Source organism: Apostichopus japonicus, chromosome 11 (genome assembly GCF_037975245.1).
Source record: "Apostichopus japonicus isolate 1M-3 chromosome 11, ASM3797524v1, whole genome shotgun sequence".
NCBI lineage: Eukaryota > Metazoa > Echinodermata > Holothuroidea > Aspidochirotida > Stichopodidae > Apostichopus > Apostichopus japonicus.
Window position 1 is genome coordinate 26,073,436 of NC_092571.1, and position 25,901 is coordinate 26,099,336.

At 35.8% G+C, this 25,901-nt stretch overlaps 1 protein-coding gene across 2 annotated transcripts; it reads left to right on the forward strand.

Annotated features, from left to right (window-relative positions):
- The first annotated feature begins 671 nt into the window (after positions 1–671).
- Positions 672–25,509, forward strand: LOC139975593 (synaptobrevin-like). Of its 2 annotated transcripts, XM_071983620.1 has the most exons (6): positions 672–824; positions 11,538–11,616; positions 12,733–12,811; positions 14,094–14,225; positions 18,146–18,168; positions 19,408–25,509. In XM_071983620.1, coding segments are annotated over exons 1-6 (318 nt in total). In that variant the 5' UTR covers positions 672–822; the 3' UTR covers positions 19,411–25,509. The 2 variants fall into 2 exon arrangements, with proteins under 2 accessions (XP_071839721.1, XP_071839720.1); XM_071983619.1 differs by lacking the exon at positions 18,146–18,168 and having other exon boundaries at positions 673–824.
- The last annotated feature ends 392 nt before the right edge of the window (positions 25,510–25,901 follow it).

The window sequence follows — 25,901 nt, forward strand, 5'->3', positions numbered from 1 at the left end:
AAACTTCATCGATGATGTAGCCTAGCGTCGAAACACAAAACAACTTGATCCACTTTCAAGTATACAGTACATCTTACACGGATTCAACCATGCATGTGCTTATGACGTTGGGAGAGGGCGTTAGGGGAGATCATAGAGTATATTTACCATGGGGCTAACCTTTAAACCATAAAGAAAAATAATTGTTTTTTTTTTCTTCTGATGAATTCTGATTTTGTTCCCCTAATAATCACTTATAACTACAGTATAATGATATACATAAAACCATTTGCGCAATTGTAAACACACATTTGAAGAAGGAAAAGGGAGGTAGGCCTACTGCATATTAGGAACCGCCAATTGTTTTACTTTTTATCACATATAGATATATCAATTATAGTAACATATAGGAACCGCGGAGATGTTGTTATTATGTGCATGGAAGTTTGAAGAAGAAATTTCGACTGATTGATCGACTGAACTGTTTAAAATTGCTAAACTAAACATACATGATATCCACTTCAACTCCTAATGCTCACCCGGCTTACGTTTTCCCTTTGCGACCCACTTTGCAGTTGCATAATTCATTTTACAGCCAACTAATTTGTAGTTGTGTGGTTTGTATTTAATTCCAGCCACACGGATTTTCATTTTCAGGCATGTTTTTGCAGCAGACCGCACGAAGATTCTGCTTGAAGCAAGTTTAAAGATGTGAGACCCCGGATTGGACTGGGAACCAGGTGACAATGACGTCATTTCCTACTCCATCAGCACTGGTCAATATCAGCTCACCGTAACTCCCGGAATCAGCGACTGAAAGCAACTCAATTCACCGCTTTAAAAATGTAAGTAACATCGATGTGGGCAAAATCGTTCAATTCTTGTTATAACTTCAATCCTCCTTTATATTTTCAAATCAAGGAGTTATATGCGATGATGTAAAACGAGCCAAAATAGTTCCATTATCCACCCTATGCAGTTACATTGGGGTAGTTGTAACACTTTGTGGTATTACTTATAGGAATGTACAGTAAGAACACCCGACAATACAGTAATGCATTGCAGCCTAGCTAGGCCTAGCTATCTGATGAAATGTACAGTACTGTACTCAGACCCAGGCCTAGGCGCAGATCAATTTTAAGCACAGTGTAACCAGACTTATTCGGACCAAAAAGCCCAGACATTTAAAATTTCATGTACGCCTTATCACATTATATGGCCAAATACATGTTAAATGGTAGCCAATCTTATTCTGTGAAATGTATATTTGCATTGTCAATGTTACTTTAGTTAGGCTATGGCAGCAGTGCCTCTCAAGGGGAGGTTCCCGCTTCAAAATGGAATACATTTTTTGCATTTTACCTGGCCAGAGAATGTGTTAAGAGAAACAGAGGAAGGGGTAAAAAGGAAATTGAATAGATCAAATTACTGCTAAGATGATGGAGATGTTCAAAGTCATCACATACATTCAGCACCCTTATTAATAGCTGTTTAGATTCCCAGTGAAATGAAGCCTTTATGTGCCTAACCTTCACTGGTCTTTTAGCCCAGGCCTTAGTGATTTTCTTTTTTGGAAAATGAATGTCTACTGTAATTCAGTCACGTCTATACAGGGTTTGTTGAGTTACTAGAAACAGCTTGAAAACTTTGCAACTGCGTACTTGCAATAAAGCTGGTGTTAAATTGATCATGTAATCCATCTATAATAAGAATGATGATAGGCTACGCGCAAATGTTTACTTTTACTAGCCTAGCCTCTGTTGTGTTTAAAATGATTTAACCACAAAATGATAAATAATCAAAAGATGAACCAAATAAAATTGCTAAAACAGCTTTTGAAAATCGCGTGCATTCATTGCTTCTTTTTGGCCAGTTTAAACTACTGTTAAGGTTTGACACTTCGTTGTCTATAATCTTGATAGGTTTGAATAATTTAGTACTAAAGTTAAGGGACTTCCATGTAGTCACTCTGTGGATTCCTGCAACTCTGTGAAAGGGAACTTCAGCAGAGTGTATTACTTAGTTGGGCCACATACATAATGTGGTAGTTTGCTGTGAGGATGTTAGTAGAACACACAAAAGTTGCAATGGACAAAATTTGCATCTTTTTCCATGACAGCTACATTGCTGTCTAATGATTTCACATGAAACACACTGTTCTGGAATTGTCCCGCAAAAATATTCTTATTCTTCAATTCACCATAAGTCAAGATGTTGTGGCGATTGCCATGATCAATGTTGCAAGACAACTATAGTAGTACAGTGCATTATTCTATTTTGAAGTCAATATTAAACTTGCATCGAGATGAGCTGTGCTGGACGCTTGCAATAGTTAAGAATCATTCATAAGAGTCGAGAAGGCTTAAGCAGATTTAATGATAACAGCTTGACTGAACACATCTACTGTATTTCCCCTCCGTTGCCGACCATTAATGTGAGTTTAATAGTAACCCCTAAGTTTTACAACTTGACTGAACTGCACAATATTTTCAAATATGAAGAAATTTGCGGTGAATTAACTTAGTTAAGCTTAAGTTTTATTCTGAAAATCCTCCTAAATCAATTGGAAGTTCTACTCCGATAGACTGTTTGGAACTGAAAGTAATTGACAGAACCATGAACAATATGACATCTCAAATCTTAACAGACAGAAGACTGGGGAGATTGCTTAAAAATCAACCCTGATTGTAATCACAAGTTTGCCTCAAGTGCTGTGTTTGTGTTGTGCAGTAAAGAAGTTGGCTACCGGTCTTTCATGTGTCGTCCAGCATTAAAGTGTACAAGTTATAGAGCCAAAGGCTCACTGTATGAACACTCATTTGGGGGTATTTTTTACTTGGTTGTGTACAGGTGTCATATGCAGGGTTTGTCTACTACTCTGGTATACAAAGTGGAGTCGCCCAAACCTTCAGAATTTTTTTTTTTAAAGAGTGAAGTACTTTTAGCATATATAATGACATGAAATCAGTACTTCCAATTTTGCAAAATGTCATGCCAGTTTGCAAATTTCTAAGCATCTATAGTTGATTAAAAGTGTGTCCATGGGGAGGGGGAACCTCCCTGTAGACCACTTCCTCAAGCCACAACACCTGAAGGGTCACCTACATGGTGAACACCTGTAACTTTGGCATCAGCAAAAGGGGGTGAACACCAGGGGTGTACGATACATCACATTGTCTATGTTGCTCACATTACATGTTTATTTGATTTGGTTTATTTGTTTTATCACGTGAATATATACATTGTGAAAGGAAGTCTTCTAAAAAGCCTATATTGGCTTAACAAAGTAGAAGACTCCCTGAAAAAGGAAAAGAAAAAGGAAAGGAAATGAAAATATTAGAGTTCACAAAAAATCAATAGTAGAATGATATTTGAATTAATAAGATGCAATGATTTCTTATGGCATATGAATTAAAAATAGATGCTCTAACTATATAAACTTTAGTAAGTACTGTGCAGCTAATAAGGAGTGTTTGAGTCCTGGTTTATTTAGTGTGTACATAACAGTGAAGGGAACATTCTACTAAACATTGCTAAATTTGGTTGGTCCACCGGGTACCCGTTCTTTACGCATTCATTGTAAACCTATTAACTACAGTAGGCCTATACTTAGCGCACCCGTAAGCCTAACGTTACTTTGTATATTGTGCAGGCCCTTCAGTCAGGCATGTATGTAGTAAGACTATAAACAAAATGATTGTTTTGCCTGTGAACTGTTTATACTTCATGGCTGCATACAGTATGTAAATTTATAACTTACAACCTACAGTAAAATTAATTTTTCAAAATTAACACAAGTGTCACAAGCAAAATTTTTCTCCCAGTCATGTTTTTTGTGATCAGTCTCAAAGTTTCATAACTTGAAAGTGTGCAACTCTACTGCCTTTTAAGCCTAACAGTATGATGCCCCATGGGATGTATTACTTGTGGAAATGTAGTGTGTGTGGTTGAAGAATTCCTGGATGCATTTGTTGCACGAGGTACTGTATATTTGCATGTAATTGCTATCCTTAAGCAATGGAAGATAATTAACAGTATATTTTGCAAACCAAATGTTTTCAGCACTTACAGTATACCACACCGGGATATTTTATACTGTAAATGCTAGGCCTATCCACATACATTGTACAGTATTCTTTCATTTCTGGGCACTTACGGTTATTGCTCCAGGAGCTCCCCCTATTTATCTGACACAATCGTGAGATTAATGATGATGTACTGTACCTTTGGCAAGAATTTTGGCCCATTCGTAGAGTTTGAAGGAAAAGAGTTCATTCGATAACATCATGATCTTTGTTTGCCCAAAACATTAATCAGACACATACAGTACATGTACAGACAGGTCTATTGACCTTTCCATTCATAACTGTACATTAGACTGTATGATGGATTTACTGTACACTTGCTGATCGTCTAGTGCTGAGTCCAGCTACAGTACTTTACATACATTTAGCAAGGACTGTACACTTACAGCAGTCATTAGTTCTTTGCTGTACTGAGTCCAGCTACAGTACTTTACATACAGTTAGCAAGGACTGTATACTTAGTCATTAGTTCTTCACTGATCTGAGTCCAGTTACACTGTACATACATTTAGCAAGTACCGTACACTTAGACATGAGTTCTTTGCTGTACTGAGTCCAGCTACACTAACTTAAAATACATGTAGCATGTACTGTACACTTAGTCATTAGTTGTTTGCTGTACCGAGTCCAGCTAAAGTACTTAATATACATTTAGCAAGTACTGTACACTTAGTCATTAGTTCTTTGCTGACATACGGAGTCCAGCAACAGTACTTTACATAAATTTAGCAACTACCGTACACGTAGACATTATTTCTGTGCTGTACAGAGTCCAGCTACGGTACTGTACATACAGTCTTTATTAGTACTGTTCAAGTGTATAACTGTGTAGTACATTGAGCACATTGGCTGTTTCAGTATGATGGCCAATGCAGTTTGCTCCTTCATGTACTGTACCCTGATTAGGCTAATATTTTAAACTGACCGTTTGTTGATAAACATCTGGACAACTTTGTTATTGTTTGGTTTTTGGCCAAAATGATGGCCAAAAAGTGTATTGTTATGATTGTGTGAAACTTAAATACAATGGTACCAAAAAGAGTGTAGGGTTAGGAATAGGTAGGCTGGCCTATGTTGGTGTTTATAATGGAATGCATTGTGATGCTTTGTAGCTCTCATCACAGTTCAAAGTTCTGTAAAGAAAAATGTTGAAGGCTATATTATGTCCAAAAAAATGTTAGAGTAAACATTTATCTTAAACGTTTTTGGCCCTATAACGTACTGTACCTTGCCATTATTTCTTTTAATAGTCTGATGAGAACCATTTACTCTTTAAGGGCTAGTATTTTTCTTAAATTCAGTGAAATATACAGTTTTTTTGCAGCTGTTACAGTATACAGTATTTTTTCACCAAAATAATTCAAGACAAATACAGTAAAATTTGTATTAAAATCACCAGAATGGTACTTTAGGATGAATAATGCTCAAAATGCTCATTGTGTTTACATGGTAAGGGTGGAAAGATCATATCCTGTGTACAGTACATGATGCTCAGCATATCAGTTTGCATCATACAAACTACGTATAAACCTACTTAGTGTGTTAAAAGCAGTTAGACTGTAGCCTTGGTAAAATCAATATATTTGTTACTAATAAGATAAAACAGACTATCAGTGTGAGCCCAAGCTGCTCAACCTGAAGGATTAGTCTACATATACATGTTGGTAGATCTCTAAATTACTTCACTGGACAATGCTATAGATGCTCATGTATACAGTGTGTGAACTGCACATACTGTAAGGACTGTATAGTACTTTACTGTATAGCATGTGTATACATGTACTTGTGTGCATTGTTACTACTATGCTGTTCATTTTGTGGTATTGTTTGGTATACATGTACAGTACTTTATATAAAATATGCAATATATAAGTTCGTAATTTATTTTATAACATGACAATAAAGAAAAGAAGGTCTGTTAGTATACAGTACTACCGTACCAATTTGAAGATGTTCCAAGTTGAATTTATGTTTGTAATAGACGTTTATGGTTGCCGTGAAAGATCAAAGTTCATTTAAAGTCAACTTTAAAACCAACTTTTATTTGCACTATGAAAAGTATAAGTTTGAAAGAAATGAATCACTAGGCATGTTCCTGGCGGACTAATTGCAAACAATTGGTATATCAGAAGGGATGCCAGTTTTAATTGGATAGGTGTCAGAGCTGCCATACGTATGCTTCAGATATTAAATGAAGTAAAGGATGCTGGAATAAATTATTTAATTTATCAAATTGTAAATTATTCTAACAAATCATCCCCTGGAGGAGGGAGGTACTGGAGTGGTGTACCCATGAGCCCTGGCAGGACCAGACCACTGTGTACAGTGCACAGTGTTCACATGGAAAGAACTACTTTACTGTACAGAACAGAAGAAAGAACTAGGATATGTACAGGAAAATAGTCCTAGTAAACTCTACTGCACTGTACAGTATGTATAGTACAGTACAGTACTAGGGTTATTGGAAAACAGATGATCTATCTAGACGGCAATGAATATTTTGTTATATTTATACTTTCTGTGTTTGACAGTGCGTGCCTGTCACTGTCTCGCATGGCAAGATTTCATATTGCTGTCAGTACTACATGAATAGGTCTCGATTCAAAGTAATCTCATTGATTCCTCTATCTGGATAATCTAAAATTTTGATCCCTGCTTACTGCAGATTGATAACAGTCCATCTCGAAAGCCAGTCATAATTTTTTTTTCCTGAATATGATTAGTTACTTTGCATTAAGAGTTTATGACCTATTGTAGCTACAGTACTGTATGTAATTTCTTTTCCAGACCATAGATAGGAAGTTACACATTTATGTTACAGTGTTATGTTCAAGCATATAGTATAGTGACCTACCAATACTGTGTACTGGTCATCTAGTGTATAATGTATAGTACTTAGCAATGTACATAGTGAAAATCAAGCATATTGCAAATTATCTTAATATGTTTCTTAATTAAATACATTTACTATACCAGTAAATCAAATGTTGCAAGTATAAAGTGAATTTATATTTTAAGGTCTGTGTATGTACAGTGAGAAGCAGCTCAAAGGGACTTGTGGCAGTTACAGTGGAGACTGTACAGTGTACACCAAGTTGTTTCTAATAAATGTATAGCAAATGGTTTGTTCCAATTATAACACTCTACCGTACATAGAGAAGAGTCCACAGTACAACTGGCTCTTTCACATCCATTGGAGATTGCAGCTCAACGTTGTAATTGAGTCACCCCACACAGAATGTTGTCATACCGGTGAGAGTGAACGAGCGTGACGTTGATCTAATACTCAGAGAGCTGCTGATTGCCTCTAGGTTAAGGTCTGCAGCAGAAAATAGCAATATTCAATTTGGCTGAAATGAGACCATAGGACATCTGAAGAGAATATATTGCCTGGGGAAAATTGCGTGCTTTAGAGTGCCTTGATTAGCCAAAGGGCACCAAGTATGCACTGTCATGTTATATACTTACAGTATGTACAGCCCCTACAGTACTGAGTATGAAGTACGAGTATGAAGGTTACTTTGTATACAGTACAGTATGTTGTAAAAACTGAGCCCTACAACAGTGATGTTGGTAGTACAGTACTGGGTGCAGTACACAGTATCGAGCAGGGGAAGGGATGGGTTTAATTTTGAAGTACATTACTGTACTGTCTGCGTGTATTCACACATACACACATACATGTATCGCTGGCTGCATTCATACGGTTTATAATATGTTTTGTTGTTTATCTTGTACAATATAAGAGGACCTCCGTCTGGTCCTTGACATTATTTCAGCAGATTCAGTATGAAATGTGGGACTACCAGGGACTGACTTACAGTACTGTGTCTGGTATTGCACCACAAAATACAATGCAAAAATGATCAAATAGCTATACATACAGTATGCACACGTATACATAAAGATTGACCTGTAGTGTACACAGGAACCATATTATATTAAGAGCCAGAATCACTTTACAGTGTACCTGTAGTATTGTATGACAAATTCAACTATCAGTAACAGGGAAGTATTGAATTTACATTCTTTCCCATCTGTATCGTATACTAATATACAAGAACTGCATGGCACGCGAAGCAATGAAGGTAGTAACATACACTATGAATGATAGGACTAGTGACGAACTGACTGACTGACTGACTGACTGACTGACTCACTCACTGACTCACTCACTCACTCAGTTTCAACAACCTCTGTGGGACTTTTGTCACTGTTGAATGATTTTCCATACCATTCTATGCCAGTGGCATAAGTTTGGTTACACCCTAACAGACCTATCTGTACATGTACATTGCCTTATTGTTCATGTATGCACTGTACTGTACATGGTACTGTACATGTACTAGCACAGTAAAGTATTACAGGGAACAATTTTAATATACTTGCATTCAAGCAAACATTAATAGTGTCCATAAAGTCTTTGACTCGCAAGTACTGATCACTTGTCAACTCGTACCCAAATTTTCAGTCAGATTGCTAAAGTTGGAGGACATTGTTGAAACACGATAGATATAACAGTCAGCACTATCACTAGAGGAGTTACAAAATATTCTAAGACAACACTGAAAAGATGGCATTGTTGTCAAAGCATTCTGTGTAGCCCGTCCATGCATGCAGTGTGGATGTTGTGCAGTATATACTGTATGACAGGGAATAGGGGAGAAGTGAACAGGTCTCTAATTTGGACTTGCTAGAATTTCCACATGTAAAGTTCATATATATTACTATACTGTATTGTAGTTACAGTGTGACCCAAACTATTTATTTGAGAGGTGTGCATTGTTTGTTTAATGCAAGTCTGACATTTACACATTTACTTATTCCTGTGTGTGTACATACATGGGGACCAGTCTGTAGTGTAGTCTGAAATCTTGTGCTCTCTTAATGATCTACATAGTCTACAGCAAGTGCTTTATCATTTTTATTTTTGTCTTGTGATTCAGTCTGTATCCATGGAGCCTGCATAATTTTGATTTCAGCAGTCCTGAGTTAATTTATTTGGTATTACTGACACAATGGCATACAGTATGTAATCATCTGTGTTGGTACCCATAGTGTCTTAATCTTCTTAAGTACTTTCTTACTGTACTGTAAATTCCAAGGAATTTATATGGTATTGCTGCTATTGCAAATAAAATATTAGTCAAATCACTAAATATATTTTCAGTATCCAACAGGTTAATACATAATTGCAGGGAACTTTTGCTTGTTTTCTATGAAAGAACTTGATTGTCTAAATTGCGTACACAAAATTTGAGCACTAAATTATTCCATTCATTGCAATGAGTATTCAGTTATGTACTGTACATACACAGTAGGATCTTACATGGAAGCCCTCATGCTCCTACTACAGGTGCAATGTATATTGCACTGTAGCACACTGATGCTGTGTGGCCATTACTCCCATGTGGTTTAAGTCCTGACACATTTTAAGATGGCAGGAAATCCAATGATCAGGCTTTAAAGATCAATTCTTTTTGCATCATGTACATTGAATATTATGATTCTTCGCATTGCCAAGAGTACAGTAGCTGTTCTACAGTACTATATGACCTCCTGAGTAGAACTGAGTGTTGCAGAGCAGTTGAATCGTAAATTAACTAAATTAAATTATACCTGAAGAATAAAACTGAATAAATTTATCTACCTACAGTAACTGCCTGTTTTGATTATTGGTTTGTCCCAGTGAGCACTACAGTACATTAAAGCATCTTTTCACGCAAATTTGGGTCGGGAATAATTTCATTTTTAGCAGGTACAGTACTGTAAAGAGTATCAGCTACAGTAATAAGGTACTGTTTGATCCAACTTTTAAGACATCCTCAAAGTCTCTTTCACCAAATGTAAATTAATGATTGAATAATTAGGGAAAAAACATTTCATCACCCAGACACCCTTTCATACTGTACATAATTAACGACATGCTAACAGGAAATTAAGTTCAATATAATTTCAAATAAAAATATGTACAGTTTACAGTATAGGACAAGCTAATGTTCAACCATGCACATTGTTTTCTGGAGTTAAGTATCAAATAGGATCTGATGTTGTAGATCATATAAATTCTCAAGAAAAGCTGCCATAAAGTTATAATAATAAGTACCTAGTGAACTGCTGATAATTCTTCAGGTGCCATGAATGATTGTACACACTGAAAATAGGATATGATGAACCTTGTTTGCCTTTTGACATACTGTACTGCACTGTAAATCTATTTGATCCCAAGAGGATACAATTCTAGCAATCTTGGATATCAGCTCATTCAGGTGTATCCTGCACCTTGCCCAGTTTGTACATTGAATACATTAACTTTGCACTTTGATCATTGAACATTCCTGTTGTCAACATGCATACATGCACCACATTACACTTATCAATGAAGAAATTATCATATATCATATACAGTTAGTGTTTTATGTATTGACATACAAAACATATGTGTTTGTATTGTTTATATGATACGTATATTATAGATCAGTGCAAACTGTACCTGAACACACACTGTACCTTTAAAATGTACTCTACACAGAATCTTGCCATTTGTTAGGAAAACATATAAGTAACATACAATACCATGTCCTTCAAAAGTTTCATAAAACTAAGTACGGTAGGCCATGTGATTTACCAGTATAAAGGACATTTGTTTGAACAGCCAAGTAAAACATTTATGGCTAACTAGTCACAAGTTTCACTTTCACTCTCACAATCTATTTTTGTATTTACATTGTGGCTACAATTCTTTGTCAATGCTAGTAGACCTTTTTTCCGAATTATATATTTCAGGAAACTGACTGATTATACTGTGAGCACTGTTTATGCCTTGTTGTTCATATACTGTATGCACTGTATATGGTATTGTACAACCAAACCAGTCAGCATTTGTATCATGTTCTCACAGTTCTATTTGAAATAAACAAAGTCAAATTGTATATTTTTACCACAAGTATTTGAAATGCAAATTTATAATAAACTTAGATCACAATTTTCTCTGTTATATGAAAACAAATAACTTGTTGATGTTATTATACCTAAGGCTACAAAGTTTTAGGCAGTGTCTGTAGTATCACTGCACTTCCCTTCTGTGTTAGGTTAATCTCCTATCGATACAGGTATATGCTCTGTCCAATCTACTAAAAACTACATGTCTGTCCTGAACAATTTAGCACTGCACCCCTTACATCCCATTTCCAGAACGAGAAGCTCGATGCAGAGAGCACCAACATTTTATGACGGTGCGCTTTGTTGCCATGGTTACTGTACATGCAAAAACTGCTAGTCTGCTAGACATTTTTGAATTTGTATAGTAGTTTGCCCATTTTGAATAGCTTTTTGCGATCACATGATACAGAAATTCAGAATCAGTTATTCCATGTATTAAACACTATACAGTATGAACACTGATTGTAGTACACTAAATTGCAGTGCAAATACTTCTCTCTGACTCTTATTCTTTTTCCTTGTCATTTTTAGGGCATCAACAGGTCAAGATGGAGGATCAGCTCCTCAGCCCAACAAGAGGTTACAGCAGACACAGGCTCAAGTTGATGAGGTACTGTACAGTACACTATATAAGCTTGACTGAATGATCTTGTCTTTAAAAGACAGTATGCTTGATACTGAGGACAAGCTCTATTGTACAGTAGGTATTAAAGTCAAGAAGTACAGTACATCAATATGTAAGAAACTCTTGCCAATATTGATGGAGATACACATCGTGGGATGATACATGTTCATCACAAACTCGCTGTTACTGTAGATGAGATGTTTTTCGGTAATTGGCGCTATAGCGTGGAGATCAGTGAGGCTCCTTTTCCTGTGGGAACTGATGTGCATCTATAGTGCATATATTTGTGTACTATAATGTATTGTATATTTTCGAGGTAGTTGGAAGGATGACAGCCAAATTGACTGCGTTTTATCCCTTGGTAAAGGTACAAGGCGATGTTGATGGCTTTTGTGTGTCTGTATGAAGTTCCTTGGCTTGTTCACAACCAAGACAACTCAAAAGTACATGCTGTTTGACATTTGTACACATGTACGTAGTTGGTACAGTATACAAATCCACCTAAGCAAATGTTAAAATGCTACAAGTTGATGGAAGTTGAAGGTCATTCATTATTGATCAGCAGAAAGTTCGGTGTTACAACTTTATAAACGCAACTAACTTTGATAAGCTAAACTTGGATGAACTTAATAACATGTTCTTGATATATTGAAACTATTCAAAATGAAGTAATTGAGAATCTAACATTGTACATGTATGTGAAATGTCATTTGAGGTTAGCAGAAGTCTGAACTTGCACTTTCTCGGGGAGTCGGGGGGGGGGGGGGGAATTAGTAGCGAGATCTTTTCAACAAATTATAACGCTGACTGTAAACACTTTGCTACTGGTCACAGAGTGCCTTTCAATGACACTATTGTAGTTAATATCATCTTTTTAGAACAGGTAAATACATGTGTTGCCGTTGATATTCCAAGTCCTCAGTGAACAACGGCCATCAACAGCAGGAACCCGGCCGATTACTCCAATGAAATATGGTCCAAACGTGAATATGACATTCTCTCATATCACAAAGCATGTCCATTTTCTGGTATGCATCGGACTGTTTATTTGTTTATTTTATATTTGTATTTCATCTTTAGTCACCTTTTTTTTCCTTTCAGGTGGTCGATATAATGCGAGTGAATGTTGACAAGGTTCTTGAGAGAGATCAGAAACTATCCGAGCTAGATGATAGAGCAGGTTTGGAGACCTTTCTTGTAACTAAATCATGCATCTACTGTAGGCGCTGAGGAACTTCAGTATATGGAAATACTGTAGCTTCTCTGTCGTCTGTTTCTTTATCTGTTCTAGTTTGTTTAAAGTATTACATTACCATTTAATGGTGACTGCTCTGGGTATTTTTTCAGAATAAACTAAAGAAAAGAAATAATGTTATCTCTTGTACAGTATGACATTGGGTTTCAAGTTAAATTGCAACATCTTGTATTGTGACCCAATTTTGTTTTCCCAAAACCAAAATTTTAAGATAGTATCTAATTGACCTTGACAAAAAGATGAAAACACAAGAAACATGTGATGCTAGTGAGTGAAGAACCACTACAACAATAAACTGCAAGAGTCCCCAGTTGAATGTGTTTCAGTTCTAGTGTGCTCTTTGTTCTGTGAATAATCATAGGAAATATTATTTTTCTCACTGGCACCCTCTTTGGGAACCATAATCACCACAGTGCCCCCCTCTGCAAGATTCCCTCAGTATTACTGAATGCTTGTTATGTATAAAGCATTTCTTAAAAAAAATTTCATCTATTATGAGCTTGTTGCTATGTTTGGTGCCTGCTGTTAATTTCATAAAGTCAGACATAAATACATCAACTTTGCCAGTGTGACTACAGTACAGTAATTATTAAGTATTTTATTGACTGAACTTGAGAGGTTTTGCACTAATTCCCACCCCCCCCCCCCTCATAAAATATCCATAATGACTTTTTATTATATTGGGATTTGTTTCTTTGTCATATGAATACATGTTTTCGTTTCCTATAACCTGGGCGCTATTCTCAATAAGTGCATTGAGAACTCCACTTCCTGTAGTACGTATGTATTTTGGATCCTCCTGCAAGCAGGAACTCGCGAAGAAGCCTCATTGGCTTATCAAAGCCGCAAGCTGACCGAAGTCAATCTCTTACATTTATATTAACGTCCATGATTATGAATTGTTAATTGTCAACAACTCTGTAACTGGACGACATACATTAATCTGGGAGTGACTCGAACCGGGGACCTTATGATTGAAAGGCACCGGCGTTAACCACTGAGCTAACACTCCTAACCACTGAGCTTACCACTGAGCTAACACTCCACTGTAGTATTGAATGTAGAGTGTTAAATTTTGCATATATGTAACAAGAACTTACGACTTAATGACCGTAAATGATATCCGCATCCTGTAGCGTATGGCAACTCTTATGACAAGCCTTTCCTGAAGTTTTGATTACAAGTTTCCTTTCTTTCTTCTCTGCAGATGCACTGCAAGCTGGTGCTTCACAATTTGAGACAAACGCTGGTAAACTGAAGAGAAAATACTGGTGGAAGAACTGCAAGATGATGATTATTCTAGCTGTCATCATTCTCATAATTCTTATTATAATCATTGGTAGGTATTCAAATTTGGATCAAAACTATTTTATTGAACTGCCAGGTCACATGATTTTATCCTACCTTCAAAAGTTGGATGACAAGTTATGGCTAAAACTTGCAGCATGTGTTCAGTGAAAGTTTGAAAATGAGTCATGGGTAAATTATGGTTTCTGCGAGTGATGGGTCAATGCTGTTGGCTGTTCCCACTTTTGGATTCCCACTTTTCAGATTTCATGCAGATTTCATGCAGATGAAGCAAATGGGAAACAGCATAAATATAAATTTACTGCTCTCTTCTTAAATCTGTCTCCAGTCTGCTGTTGCACTCTCTTCCTGACATAAGTAAATCCATGCCTAGTCTACTGTCAAGAACATGCTTGACCTTGGTTGCTAGGTGGGGCCATATCCTAGCAACCAATAACTTTCAGCGTGCTTCATGTTTGATCCAAATGTTGTTTTTTCGTTGAGATGTCTAGGAACATATCAATATCAGCCAAATTAGAGATGGTGATGTAAGCCCTCTTTTGGCATGGATTGGTAACAGCATTGCATCCACTCTGACCCACTTTTAAGTCCTCACCCAGATCTTCTCCTTTCACATGTCAAAGTCATCTCTCCAAATTCAGTTGGAGAGAATAGTACACTTAGACTCAGTACGTTTGAGAGTATATTTAATAGTTATATTGCTACATTCTCGCATGAGGGACTATACTGTAGCTCACAAATATTTCCCAGTACCCGAGATTAAGGTGACTGAGCATTTCTAAGCGTTTCCACTTTTTGCAGGGAAACTTTTTTCCAGGTATCGCGTAGCAAAATGTGATGCAAGAAAGGGAAAGTGCTCTCTATTGTAAGTGCAAATGTTTATGCCATTGTCTGGTAAACTAGAAACCATATTATTTTCTAAATGATGTTTTAGAGAGTTTTCGAAACTGCTGTACAGAATTTAATTGTCCAAGAATTATTCCCTGATTTAGTTACACGGAAGCAGGTATGTACTATTGCTAGAGTTCTATGCTCTATCTGGCAATTTAGTTTGAGAGAGTTAACAGATTGGATTTTCTTGATTCTGTAGCTTCTCAACTGAAGGGCCAGGAATAGAGAGAATGCAAGTATTTGATAACACTGTCTTCTAAGTATTTGTTTTTTGCCCCTGACAAACTCTTCAGCAAATTTGTGTTGGTTTTGTTGGTGATTAACAAAGGATGTAAACAATTGTAATCAGTGTTTTGTTGGTCATACTGATGACGCTTAAATTGATTAATCAATAATTTTATAATATTCTATGGGTTTGATTAGGAAAAAAACCCATGTGAACTGTCAATAGCCAGAATCATAGTTAGTAATAACAAGAAATGTTTCTGTAGCTGCAAGGTCATTGTTGCCGTTTGTATAGAGACATAGACAAGAAAGACATCAAGGCTTCGACTGGATATTTACATCTATGGCATCCGTGATAACTACAAAAAGTAGATAGATAAATTCTCAATTAACATACAAAATATATCACAGAAAAATAGATAAATGGCAAGCAGTACAAAACATACAAAGTAACACATAAAGACTAAAAATTGCAATGCAAACCTCAAAGACGCAACTCAAATAGTTTCTACAATTAATATACATTTACATTTAAAACTCCATAAACCGGAATAGTTAAAACGTACCTCTAAGTTTTAATGTGATAGAAATTCCCCAAAATATCTTTCGAAATTGTCCTAATCCTCCAAGTTATCTAAAGGTATTGAATATAGGTAAAATAGTGAGGTTAGGTGCTATACCAAAGGCAGTATTAACACTAGTAATTTTTTTTTATCTTAGATGATAAATAGTCTTGTTTTTGTTTGTGCATATATCACTATAATACAAGTTAAAAATTTGTTTTGTTTCGCATAGCAGATTGCTATCTAACCATCGCTGAATTGCTACACAAATGTAAACATGTTTTGCATTCCACTGTATTGATTCAGTAAAGTAGAGCTGTGTATGAGTTATGCCTACATGACCTTTGACCTCATAAACTTATGATCCTTGTTCACTAAAGCACTAAAATAGTTTCATACCAGTGCTCGAGTTGATAAAGGTGGTGGCTTCTGAGAGGTGTGGGTTCGATCCCTGGCTGGCCAAAGTAAAGTGGGTTTTTCATTGAGGGGAAAGCCACGGTTATCCCATATGAAGTAGTCTGTTAGAATGTACTAACAATCCTAAGTGGGCTAAAACTGTGAAATTGATAGCCATCTAACTTCAAGTGAAAGTAATAAGACATTGGGCCTATCCCATGCACATCTTAGCATGTGGCTGCTTAGCATCGTAACAACAACTGCCTTCCAGGTCAACATTTTATATATTGCCACATTAAAATTGAGTCAAAGTTTTAGTGTCCATAATCCATACCCTTCATTCAAAACTTCTCTACTGAATTTTGAATGTCCTTATCAATGAAACTACTGTAAGCAGTACAAGTGGTCATCCAGTTAAAAATAGTGATCGTTATCACTCGTTATAAGTATCCTGAAAATGTAACGAAAGTTTGTGGTAATAGACGCACAGAAAATAGTATTACAGACCACAGGCAGTGATACAGTGGTTTACCATTTTGATATTTTCCAACTTCTCCCACCCCATCCCCTTATATTCCCTCATTGACTCAATGTCATAGTTTAACAAATCCATGTGACTAATGGTACTGTATGTACTAACAAGAAGTATGTTACCATGTACAGTAGCTACACTGTAAAGTCCTTGAAACATTGTACAACCTGTAATATATCATATTAAAGCAATGGTTAAGCTGTGATTTTAAAGTAGTTATAATGAACAAAGGTCACTGCTCAGATTTCTCGTTAAGTATATAATCACTTCTTTTCCCCTTTCAGTTTCAAAATTATTAAGAGACTTGGCTGTTCCTTATTTTGATGATTTTCATTCTTTAATTTCTCTAATGATTAACTAGAACCATTGAGTCGTTTGTTCCATTGAGTGATCCATCCAGGTATAATTATTAATCGCAGTAGAAACAAAGAGCCTTCTCCGAAAGTAATCATGTGTGGGAGGTTTGGTATTGTGTTGGGGTTACTGTCTCTCTCTCTCTCCTATATTGTAATCATTGTTTATTTGTTCTTTCAATGTGAATTAACCATTAAAAGCAGTTTCGAATGCATCCCGATAAGTGCTTAAAACATATCAAATGGAGTTTCCTGTTTCGGTTTTTTTTTTGGGGGGGGGGGGACCCCCATGTTGAATGGTATCCATTCCTTGAGTGCTATAAACAAAAGAGCTGTACAGTAGGTTAAATAGGTATGCCAGCGTTTAGTCCTCTTGTTAAGTTTGTAGTATACTTCGCTCCTCGCTTACCTGTCTTCGCACAACCTTAGCACTCTCGTTTTACTGTGCATAGAACCAACTGGTAACCTTTTAACACTGTGCACCCTCCCAACCCCCCCCCCCCTTATGTCTGGACCTCTATGGTCAGTGCTAAGGTTGTTGGGAGACAGGTAAGCTGGTCACATCAATATCTAAACCAGTTAGTTTTGGAATATGCATACATGTAAGGCTAAGAGGGTGTACAATAATCCATGTTTTGCCCAAAACAGCACTCATGAAAATGCAGGTAATTCCCTTAACAGCAGTGGCTTTTTGCCAGGCTAATTGCCAGTGTATATTCAGTGTATGTCGTCATGGTCTATTCCTTCTCAGTTTCTTACACAAACCATTTAGCAGATTATTTGTTGTTTCACTTTTTATTTGCTTTTTGGGGTATATTTTTTATCCGAAGAAGTGTCACATCTGGTATGTTGATCTGTTGGCATCCATTGATCGAAACATTCCTGCTAGAGTAGTTGTACTATGGTATAATTTGCAGTGCTATTACTGGCATTGATGCGCTGTGATAACGAACTGTAACATTTAAACTTTCTTTCTCCCTGTTTTAATCAGTTTGGGCAACAGCTGGTTCGAAGGTTAGTCCTAATGCATGGGTGTGACAATAAATGGCAACCGCAAAGTTTTAACCATTTCTTCCCGCATGAACCCTTCTTCCTTTCATCTTTACCTCTCCGTCCAGTTACTGCACCCACGGATTAAAAGTCAAACAAATTTTTTTTTTTTGGTTGAAAGAAGTCAAGCTTTCAAGTGTCTTTCAGAATTTGGCATTGCTTTCCTTCTAAATCCTCTTCCACTTAGATATCAGATGCATGGGAAACTTGTGACAACATTATATACTTTGTATTTGTTTCTCTGTTGAAAGTGTTGCACGTTTTGAAATTGTTCCTTCAAACATTTGTAATTGTGCTTGCCTATGCATGCAGTAGGTCAACAAACAAAGAATGATGGAATATGATCTTCTTTTTTAATTTTTTTGTTATTAAATGTTCATTTTAAGCGTCTGAGTTTTTGTCTGTCAGTACATGTCCTTAAATGCATGAGGGAATTGAATGACTGACTTGCATAGGTCTGTCGTAACAGATTGAAAGCAGTCGTATGAAAACGTACATCACCTCCTTCCCCAAAGGCACAGTTATATTTTTATTTTTTTATTTTATTGTCATCTTTAATGAGGGTTGTCCTGCTCAGTGCAGAAGCACTGCTTTCCAGAGGAGCCCTCGGTTATTGTTGCTATTAATTACTGTACCCAAACCAGTGAGTAATGATGGTATTTTAGCAACTTCATCTTCTACCTTTCAAAATTCAGTGACCCTGGTACATTTGTTATGAAAGTTTTACAGGGCCTCTGACCATATTGCCAATTTTTTTGGCACATTTGTAAGGTAACATATATTTCAAGCTTTTTGAATGTCCTCTTTTGTGAGGTTAGTGCAACATCCTAACAATACACTTAATTATGGACTGCATTTACCTGATAACATGAATTAGGTTATGAATAAGTTTACTTCATTTATTCATCACCCAATCGTTCACTTTATGTGCAATATTAATGTTGTTGCTTTAGTGTAAAGCAAAGTCTGTGCTTTTAAGTTTAATATCGATTCTATTGTGAATTATTAAGCAAAGTTCATATGTATTATATTATGATTATTATTATTAGTATTATTAGTAGTATTATTATGATTATTATTATGATGATTATTATTATTATTATTAATATTATTATCATTATTATATGAAGTATAAATAAATCACTCTATTTTTCATTGACTAATTATTCTTATCTCTTTCTCCTTTCTATTGTCTTTCTGCAGTGAGCATTGTGAGCAAACCAAAGAATTAAATTCCCCTTCCCAGATAAATTTATTCCATGTATCAACTTCCATCGCAGAGAACATCCCTACCTACCACCAGTGTTTTGCATGTTCAGAAAGAACGGAGCTCAATTTTTTTATCTCATCGAAGGTTGTTAAGAACAGCCGTTACAGAAAGTCTACTTTTCTTTCAGTCGTTTGGAAAAAAAAAGGGGGGCCGTCATTTCTCTCTCCTTATTATACTCTCAAGCTCTTTTAATTGACAAAATGGTATACCCTACTTTGAAAATGGTGAATCAGTCTTTGTTTTAAGTAGTAGTTGTACTTGGAATATTTGTAAATAGTATTAAACATGAACGTTGTCTTCTGTAGGTTAACTGTCGTACACTGCTTTTGAATTCTTTACTCTAAGAACTTAGATCAACTATTAAACGGATAAAAAAGAAGAGAAGAAGAGGAAATATATGATCTAGTAATTTATATAATACTGCCAAATTATCCATCGATTTCTCATTTCCTGGAAATTTTTGGAGCGACTGAGGCACAAAAATAGGCTGGAAACGGAGCGGGCGATTTGGTTATCGTGGTTGTGGACCTTCAATCTGAGGATACTTGAAATCTAAGATGAAAGATTAGAATGAATATGGGAAGTTTACTGCAATCCTTTTCATATGAATGGTTATGGCATGTAATTAATTTGGATAATAACATTACATAAAGTATTGGGTAAATAAATAGCAGATTTAAAAAAAGTGTTTTCAAGTTGGTTAGTAGAGAACAATATTACTTTTACACAGTTATAAAGTAGGGCTTCTTTTCTTTCTTTTTTGTAATTAAATAAGGAACTTAAAGTTAAGCATAATAATTTGGTTGGCAATCCAAGTAGTACTTTTTACTTTCATTTATTCCTTTGATGCTGTCCTTCCCTAGATGTCCATGTCCAATGTGTTCATTGCATTGTGTTAATGGATTATATTGTTTGGTTCAATATCAACCCTCCAAATATATATTTCATGAAGATCTGAACAAAATTAAAAATTTGTCCTTCAAGTTCATGTCGCTCTTTATGATTAAACTTTAAATTATACTCTAGTAACAAAAAATAGTAGATATTTGTCAATGATTTGAATTCATTGATTATCAAAGTGTTACTGGTCCATGTTCCAAACGTGTCAGATTGTTACGTTAACTACGTGGACATGTTATTTGTAATACAAAGTACATTCCAAATTGTGAAGGAGCAAAACTGAACCACAGTTTTGAATGCTTGATGGTTTTAAGGACCTAAGCCACAGAGTAGGATATATTGCCAAACCAGTCAAAATTGTTTGGCAAAGTTTGCCCAGCTTTGGTAGCTGTTTTTTCCCCCCACCAGTTCTTTGTTCTAGCTATGTCAGATATGTACTGTGGAGCTATAAAATTCTAAATCTGTCAAGAGTGTTGGGATTTGTCAATCTGGGATTTGTGGATTTGGTTATTTTTTTTATAGCTGTGTTAGGCTTGTAACCTTCTTTCTAGCTATGTCTCAAATGTAGCTGATTAATTGATTGATGAAATCAATTGAATGCAAATCAGAGTGTTGTTTGCTATCTCAGTGTTTTTTTGCTGTCAGATTTGAATTAAATGGAGCTAAATCAGAATTCTACGTAGCTCTGTAATTATTATAGCTATGTCTGATTGCAGCAATTACCTTAAATATGTCAGACTTATAGCTATCATGCTAGCTAGCTAGGTTTGTAGCCTTCGTGTGTATCGCTAAGTTAGAGTCATTATTACAACTTTGTCAGATTTAACATGGATTGACAATATTTTAACAAATTAGATTTATAGCTATTACTCTTACTTTGTAAGACCTTGTGGTTCTCTAGTTTTGTAGTCCCTTGTTCTCACAATGTCAGATAAAGTTGCTTTTATAATACTGCGACAAACGACATGTGTAATTGTTATTCTAACTAAGAAAGACTCTTTAGTGTTATAGCTACATCAACAAAACTCTTAACGACAGGATTGTAATATAAATGCTCCTTGACCACACAGTTTATCCCTAAGGTTGTACTTATGATGTATTTAATGGCAGTTAACTGAGTAGACAGTCATGGGAATTATTAATGTGCTGCAAAAATTACAACCCTCTCTACGTTATTATGTTGGTGCCTATGTTTTGTTTTGTTCCTTATGATATTTTCAATCAGTTACGAACCCGGGCATTCCGCCTTTTCATCAATACATTCATATCTTTGATGGGAGATCTTCTGATTCACAGGGTAGGTAATTTAATAGACCTCGGAACTCCAAAGTATCTTTTCAAAAGAATACTCTCATAAGTAATTTCATTGTCTTTTTGGTTTTCTTCATTGTTTTATTCTTTCCTCAGTCGCCACATTCATTATTTATGGCTTAACGTCATAGCTTTGCCTAGTTTATTTATTCAAACCTTTTTGGTGAAATTTTCCAAGTAAGATTATTTAATTTACCCAATTGATGCTTGTGATGAGAAAAATATATGACCTCTTTTGTTCTTTTCACAAAGAGTGATGAAAGATAACAGAAATAAAAAGCAACATGTGGTAGTTCTTAAAATTTAGAAGAGACATTACATAAAACAAAATGTCCTCAGTTTTTATGAGATTGAGGTACAGCAGGGAGGAACGAAGAAGTTCGAACCATTTTAATTTCATTACAAAATTTCATTTCATTTCGCACTCAAATTTGCTCTTCTTCGGTTTGAGCAAAGAGACCTTGTGAACCTGCTTGGTTCTTTTTGTAAATATTTAGAAAAGTACAACAGATCAGAAATAATTTGGAAATTGACTGCCTTTTCTTTAAGTGTTACGACAAGCATTTGGAAGTATTCGACCTCTTCTAAACTTAACAAGTCCAGCAATAGATCTTTGTGGTGAAGGCTATGGAAAAGGAATGCAGTATCGCATCTCCAATAGGGTGTTGCAGTTTCACACATGTAAAGCTTGTAGTAACCTCTGCAGAGTGTGAGGCTGTGTTTGGGTAAAACTTTAATTAAATATCAATGTGTATTTTATTCCAAGAAAGAGTAGCTTATATTATTATTATTATAAATGGACTTAAAAAAAAGAAGAGGTAGACATACAATTTCAAAGTTGTGTTTTTTATGTGTACTCCCAGAGTTGAACCTTGTGAAACAAGTTGCAAAAAAATTAAAAATAGTAGAATACAGTATCTATATATAATGTTCTGTTACTATTTAGAAAGTGTTACCTACTTGTGCATGTCACCCCGTGTTAGGTATAGCGCATGAAGACGCAGGAGTGTTAACTAAGCTAATTTTTATGTTTAAAGCAAGAAAAGCATGGTCAATATCGTATAATTACACAGATGACATCACGACTCTGAACGCGTGTTTGTTTGACAATCGCATTAAGTACTTCTTGAATGGATTCTCTTATGGTAGACTTTTACTATGGTTAACAATGCTGGATATAAAGTAATATGGCCTTACAAGTTGGGCGGGATTATGACTCTCTTTTGCAAAAGAGGGAATGTTTAACACCGTGAGGTTATTCTTTACGCAAAACAAAAAGCCTTCTGGCTTGTAATTTCATCACGTTTTGTTATTATGTGGCAAGTAGTAGTTTTTAGGCTAAATTTCACAATAAGATCTTTTGTGGAGGATGGCCTAACGAACAACCATTATTGTTCAAAAATTTATCGTAGAATCTACAAAGGACTGCCTTACAAAACACCTCTGCTGTTTTCTTTGGTTTCAAAACTTTTTTGTTTCACCGGTACTTTTTGTTCCAAACAAAAGAAGAAAAATTGCAAAGTGAATGCTTCTTCATGCTTCCTGCGTTTTAAAGGGTTTCATTCTTGGAAGTAATTGCAAGTTTACACCTAATGGAGTACTAACCCAAGGTTATATGGTATGATCCTGATAGTAGTTAAATGAATTGATATTTTGGGAGAAACTAAACCTTTGAAACGGATTATGATCACTCTACTGACTACTTGCACGTGCCATTGCTTGAAAGACAAGAAGTACAAATACTTGATTTAGTTGGTTGATCCTGTTTTATTTGTGTAAAGTGTAGACTGAAATGTTCATCTGTTTATTTAAGGGTGTAGTCAAAATGATTTTGTTGATTTCAACAGTTACCTTGTTCTTTCTTTAGCATATATTTTGTGTAATCTTAATTCCTCTCTCAAGGCAAAACAGCACAGGAATGTGTAATGATGGTAACATTTTATGAAATTTACAGAAGCTTGTGAGAACATAACAAAGCACTTTGTATCATTCTGTTCATTATTTCTTCTTTGGCATGATCAGCCTTTGTCTGTAGTTTAAATGTCAGCTTTACTTGCTTCAAAACATGAATGCTTTGCAACATTTAGACTCAATAGGCAACAGGACAAAATATGACATGAGGTATCAGAACTTGGTAGAAGCTATTCGTGAATGACCCTACCATGTGTCACACATACATAGTTGACTTATCAAGTTTGTTTACCTTTTGCAGGGGAGGAGGGAGCCTAATACCTAAGAATGTGAGTTATAATATGGGTAAAGCCACATGAAGTTGTTACTTGTACGACATTATTAAAAGAGAAAGTATCCTCTGTGCAATTAAAATGGCTAAGGGAAAATTCATGCATATTCTGGGATCCTTGCTTAAAACTTCCTGATATGCATACAATTGTTTTGCCAATATGTGTGAAGCTATTTTAGAGTTGTTTTAAGCACACAGCACAGGGCTCTTTTTTAAGTTCAGCTCAAATCGGTTTCATCCACTGATAAATGAGAATGCTCGGTTTGTGAGATGATTACGCCTCATTGAATATTTGTCAGAAAGTAAAACAAGCGTTATGGTTGGATGAAGTTAAAATAATGAGTGCTGTGTTCATCGCATGACATCTTGCAAAAAATACATGTTATTATAAAGGGTTCTTCCATGAAGATTATTGTTCTCAGAAGCTGAATAGATGTTTGACATCACAAACATGCTCTAATGATTTTCATTTTACATCACATGGTTCCCACGCAGTGTGGAAACTGAAACACTCTTGAAAGTCCTCAAGTTTTGAAGTTTAGTCTGGCAAAGTGAGGAAAATCCTTCTTGCAACCTTGCTATTTTTTATGCCTGCTCTTTTTGGGAAATGAAACTTGCCAATTTTGGATGTGTACTCCTCATTTGATTGTAATTCTTTTCTAAGGGGTTTGCCAATGAACAATGGGAGTTTGCATTCATTTTGCGAGAGTTTCTCCTGTTAGGCCTACTAAAGGTAGCCTAACATTACTTCCTCATGATAATATAGGCTTAATAATAACAGTTAGACATTGGTCTGGCCTTGAAAAAGTTAAGACTGTGATTTGTTGAAAATTGTGGGAACCATGATATCAGTTATGATTTTTAATGAGATAAATAGAAAACATTGCACTGTATTGTCACTATGCTTTAATAATTTCTATACAGCTGTGACTAAGAGGTGGAGGGGGGGGGGGGCTGTCAAACAGTAGTAGATTACACAACTACTTAATGCCATTTGAAATGGGTTTCTTTACCTCTGGCTGCCTACTAGTTTCACAAACTTGGTGGTCACTTTGTAATGCTTTATAACCAAACTGCATTATTTTGTTTAGCCCTGGTATTAGTACTACTTCATACTATGGTACTAGACAAAGGCACTAAAAATGATAATGATAGTAATACATTCCTATAATGCTTCGTTAATGTCTGGATTTTGTCACATGGCTTGCTCTTAATGACATAAGATTTACATGTAAGTTCCTAGGATACGAACATGTCCATTTCTCTGTGCTACTAATATAAGTTTTAATAGGTAACTTCATGGTTTCATGCAGAACTTGAGATATTGGAGAAGTCAATCCCAAATAACAATTTGCATTTTGCTTTGTATTCCTTTTCATCAAATTCTGTAAGTTCATGAAATTGTTGGTAGGAAGTGATGTTTGTTTATAATTGAGGTAGACAGTGTTTAGAAAATAATTATTTCATTGTATATTGCTTTAAGATATTGTACCTTCTTGTAAAGAATGATTTGTGTACATTGTAATAAATGTCGTGCTTGTGAGAATAATCATAAATATAACATTTGTAATTAGCCTCATAACTCAGCGTACTTTTCCTGTTTGTTTTCGTGTTAGTTAAGTAGCAGAAAAACAGATGGCTTTTAAAAGGTTCATGATAATATACTGGACCCATGTGTGGCCTGTTGCAGAAGGAAAGATTCCTGTTTACATCAGCATTTATAGCTGAACCCCCTTTCCCCTTTGCTATGCACTTGAAAAATCAGGCATGATCAGAATAAATTTCTTAGAGATGCCAAGCAGGCAAGGGATATTCATCACCAATAACTCAGTGGTAAGATGTCGCAATACGTGCAGTTGACTCCCCATCTCCACCCCCACCCCTCCCGCCCTTCCCACCTGGCCATTACCTTTATTCCCTTCCCCATTTGACATCCTTAGCCACCTCACTTTTTAACAGCTTTCCCTGCATGGG

Excerpts from the sequence above, each read along its gene's own strand:
- LOC139975593 (XM_071983619.1), top strand. Across the intron at positions 11,617-12,732 it reads CACAGGCTCAAGTTGATGAG|GTGGTCGATATAATGCGAGT; the intron begins GTACTGTACAGT and ends TTTTCCTTTCAG. Across the intron at positions 14,226-19,407 it reads AATTCTTATTATAATCATTG|TGAGCATTGTGAGCAAACCA; the intron begins GTAGGTATTCAA and ends GTCTTTCTGCAG.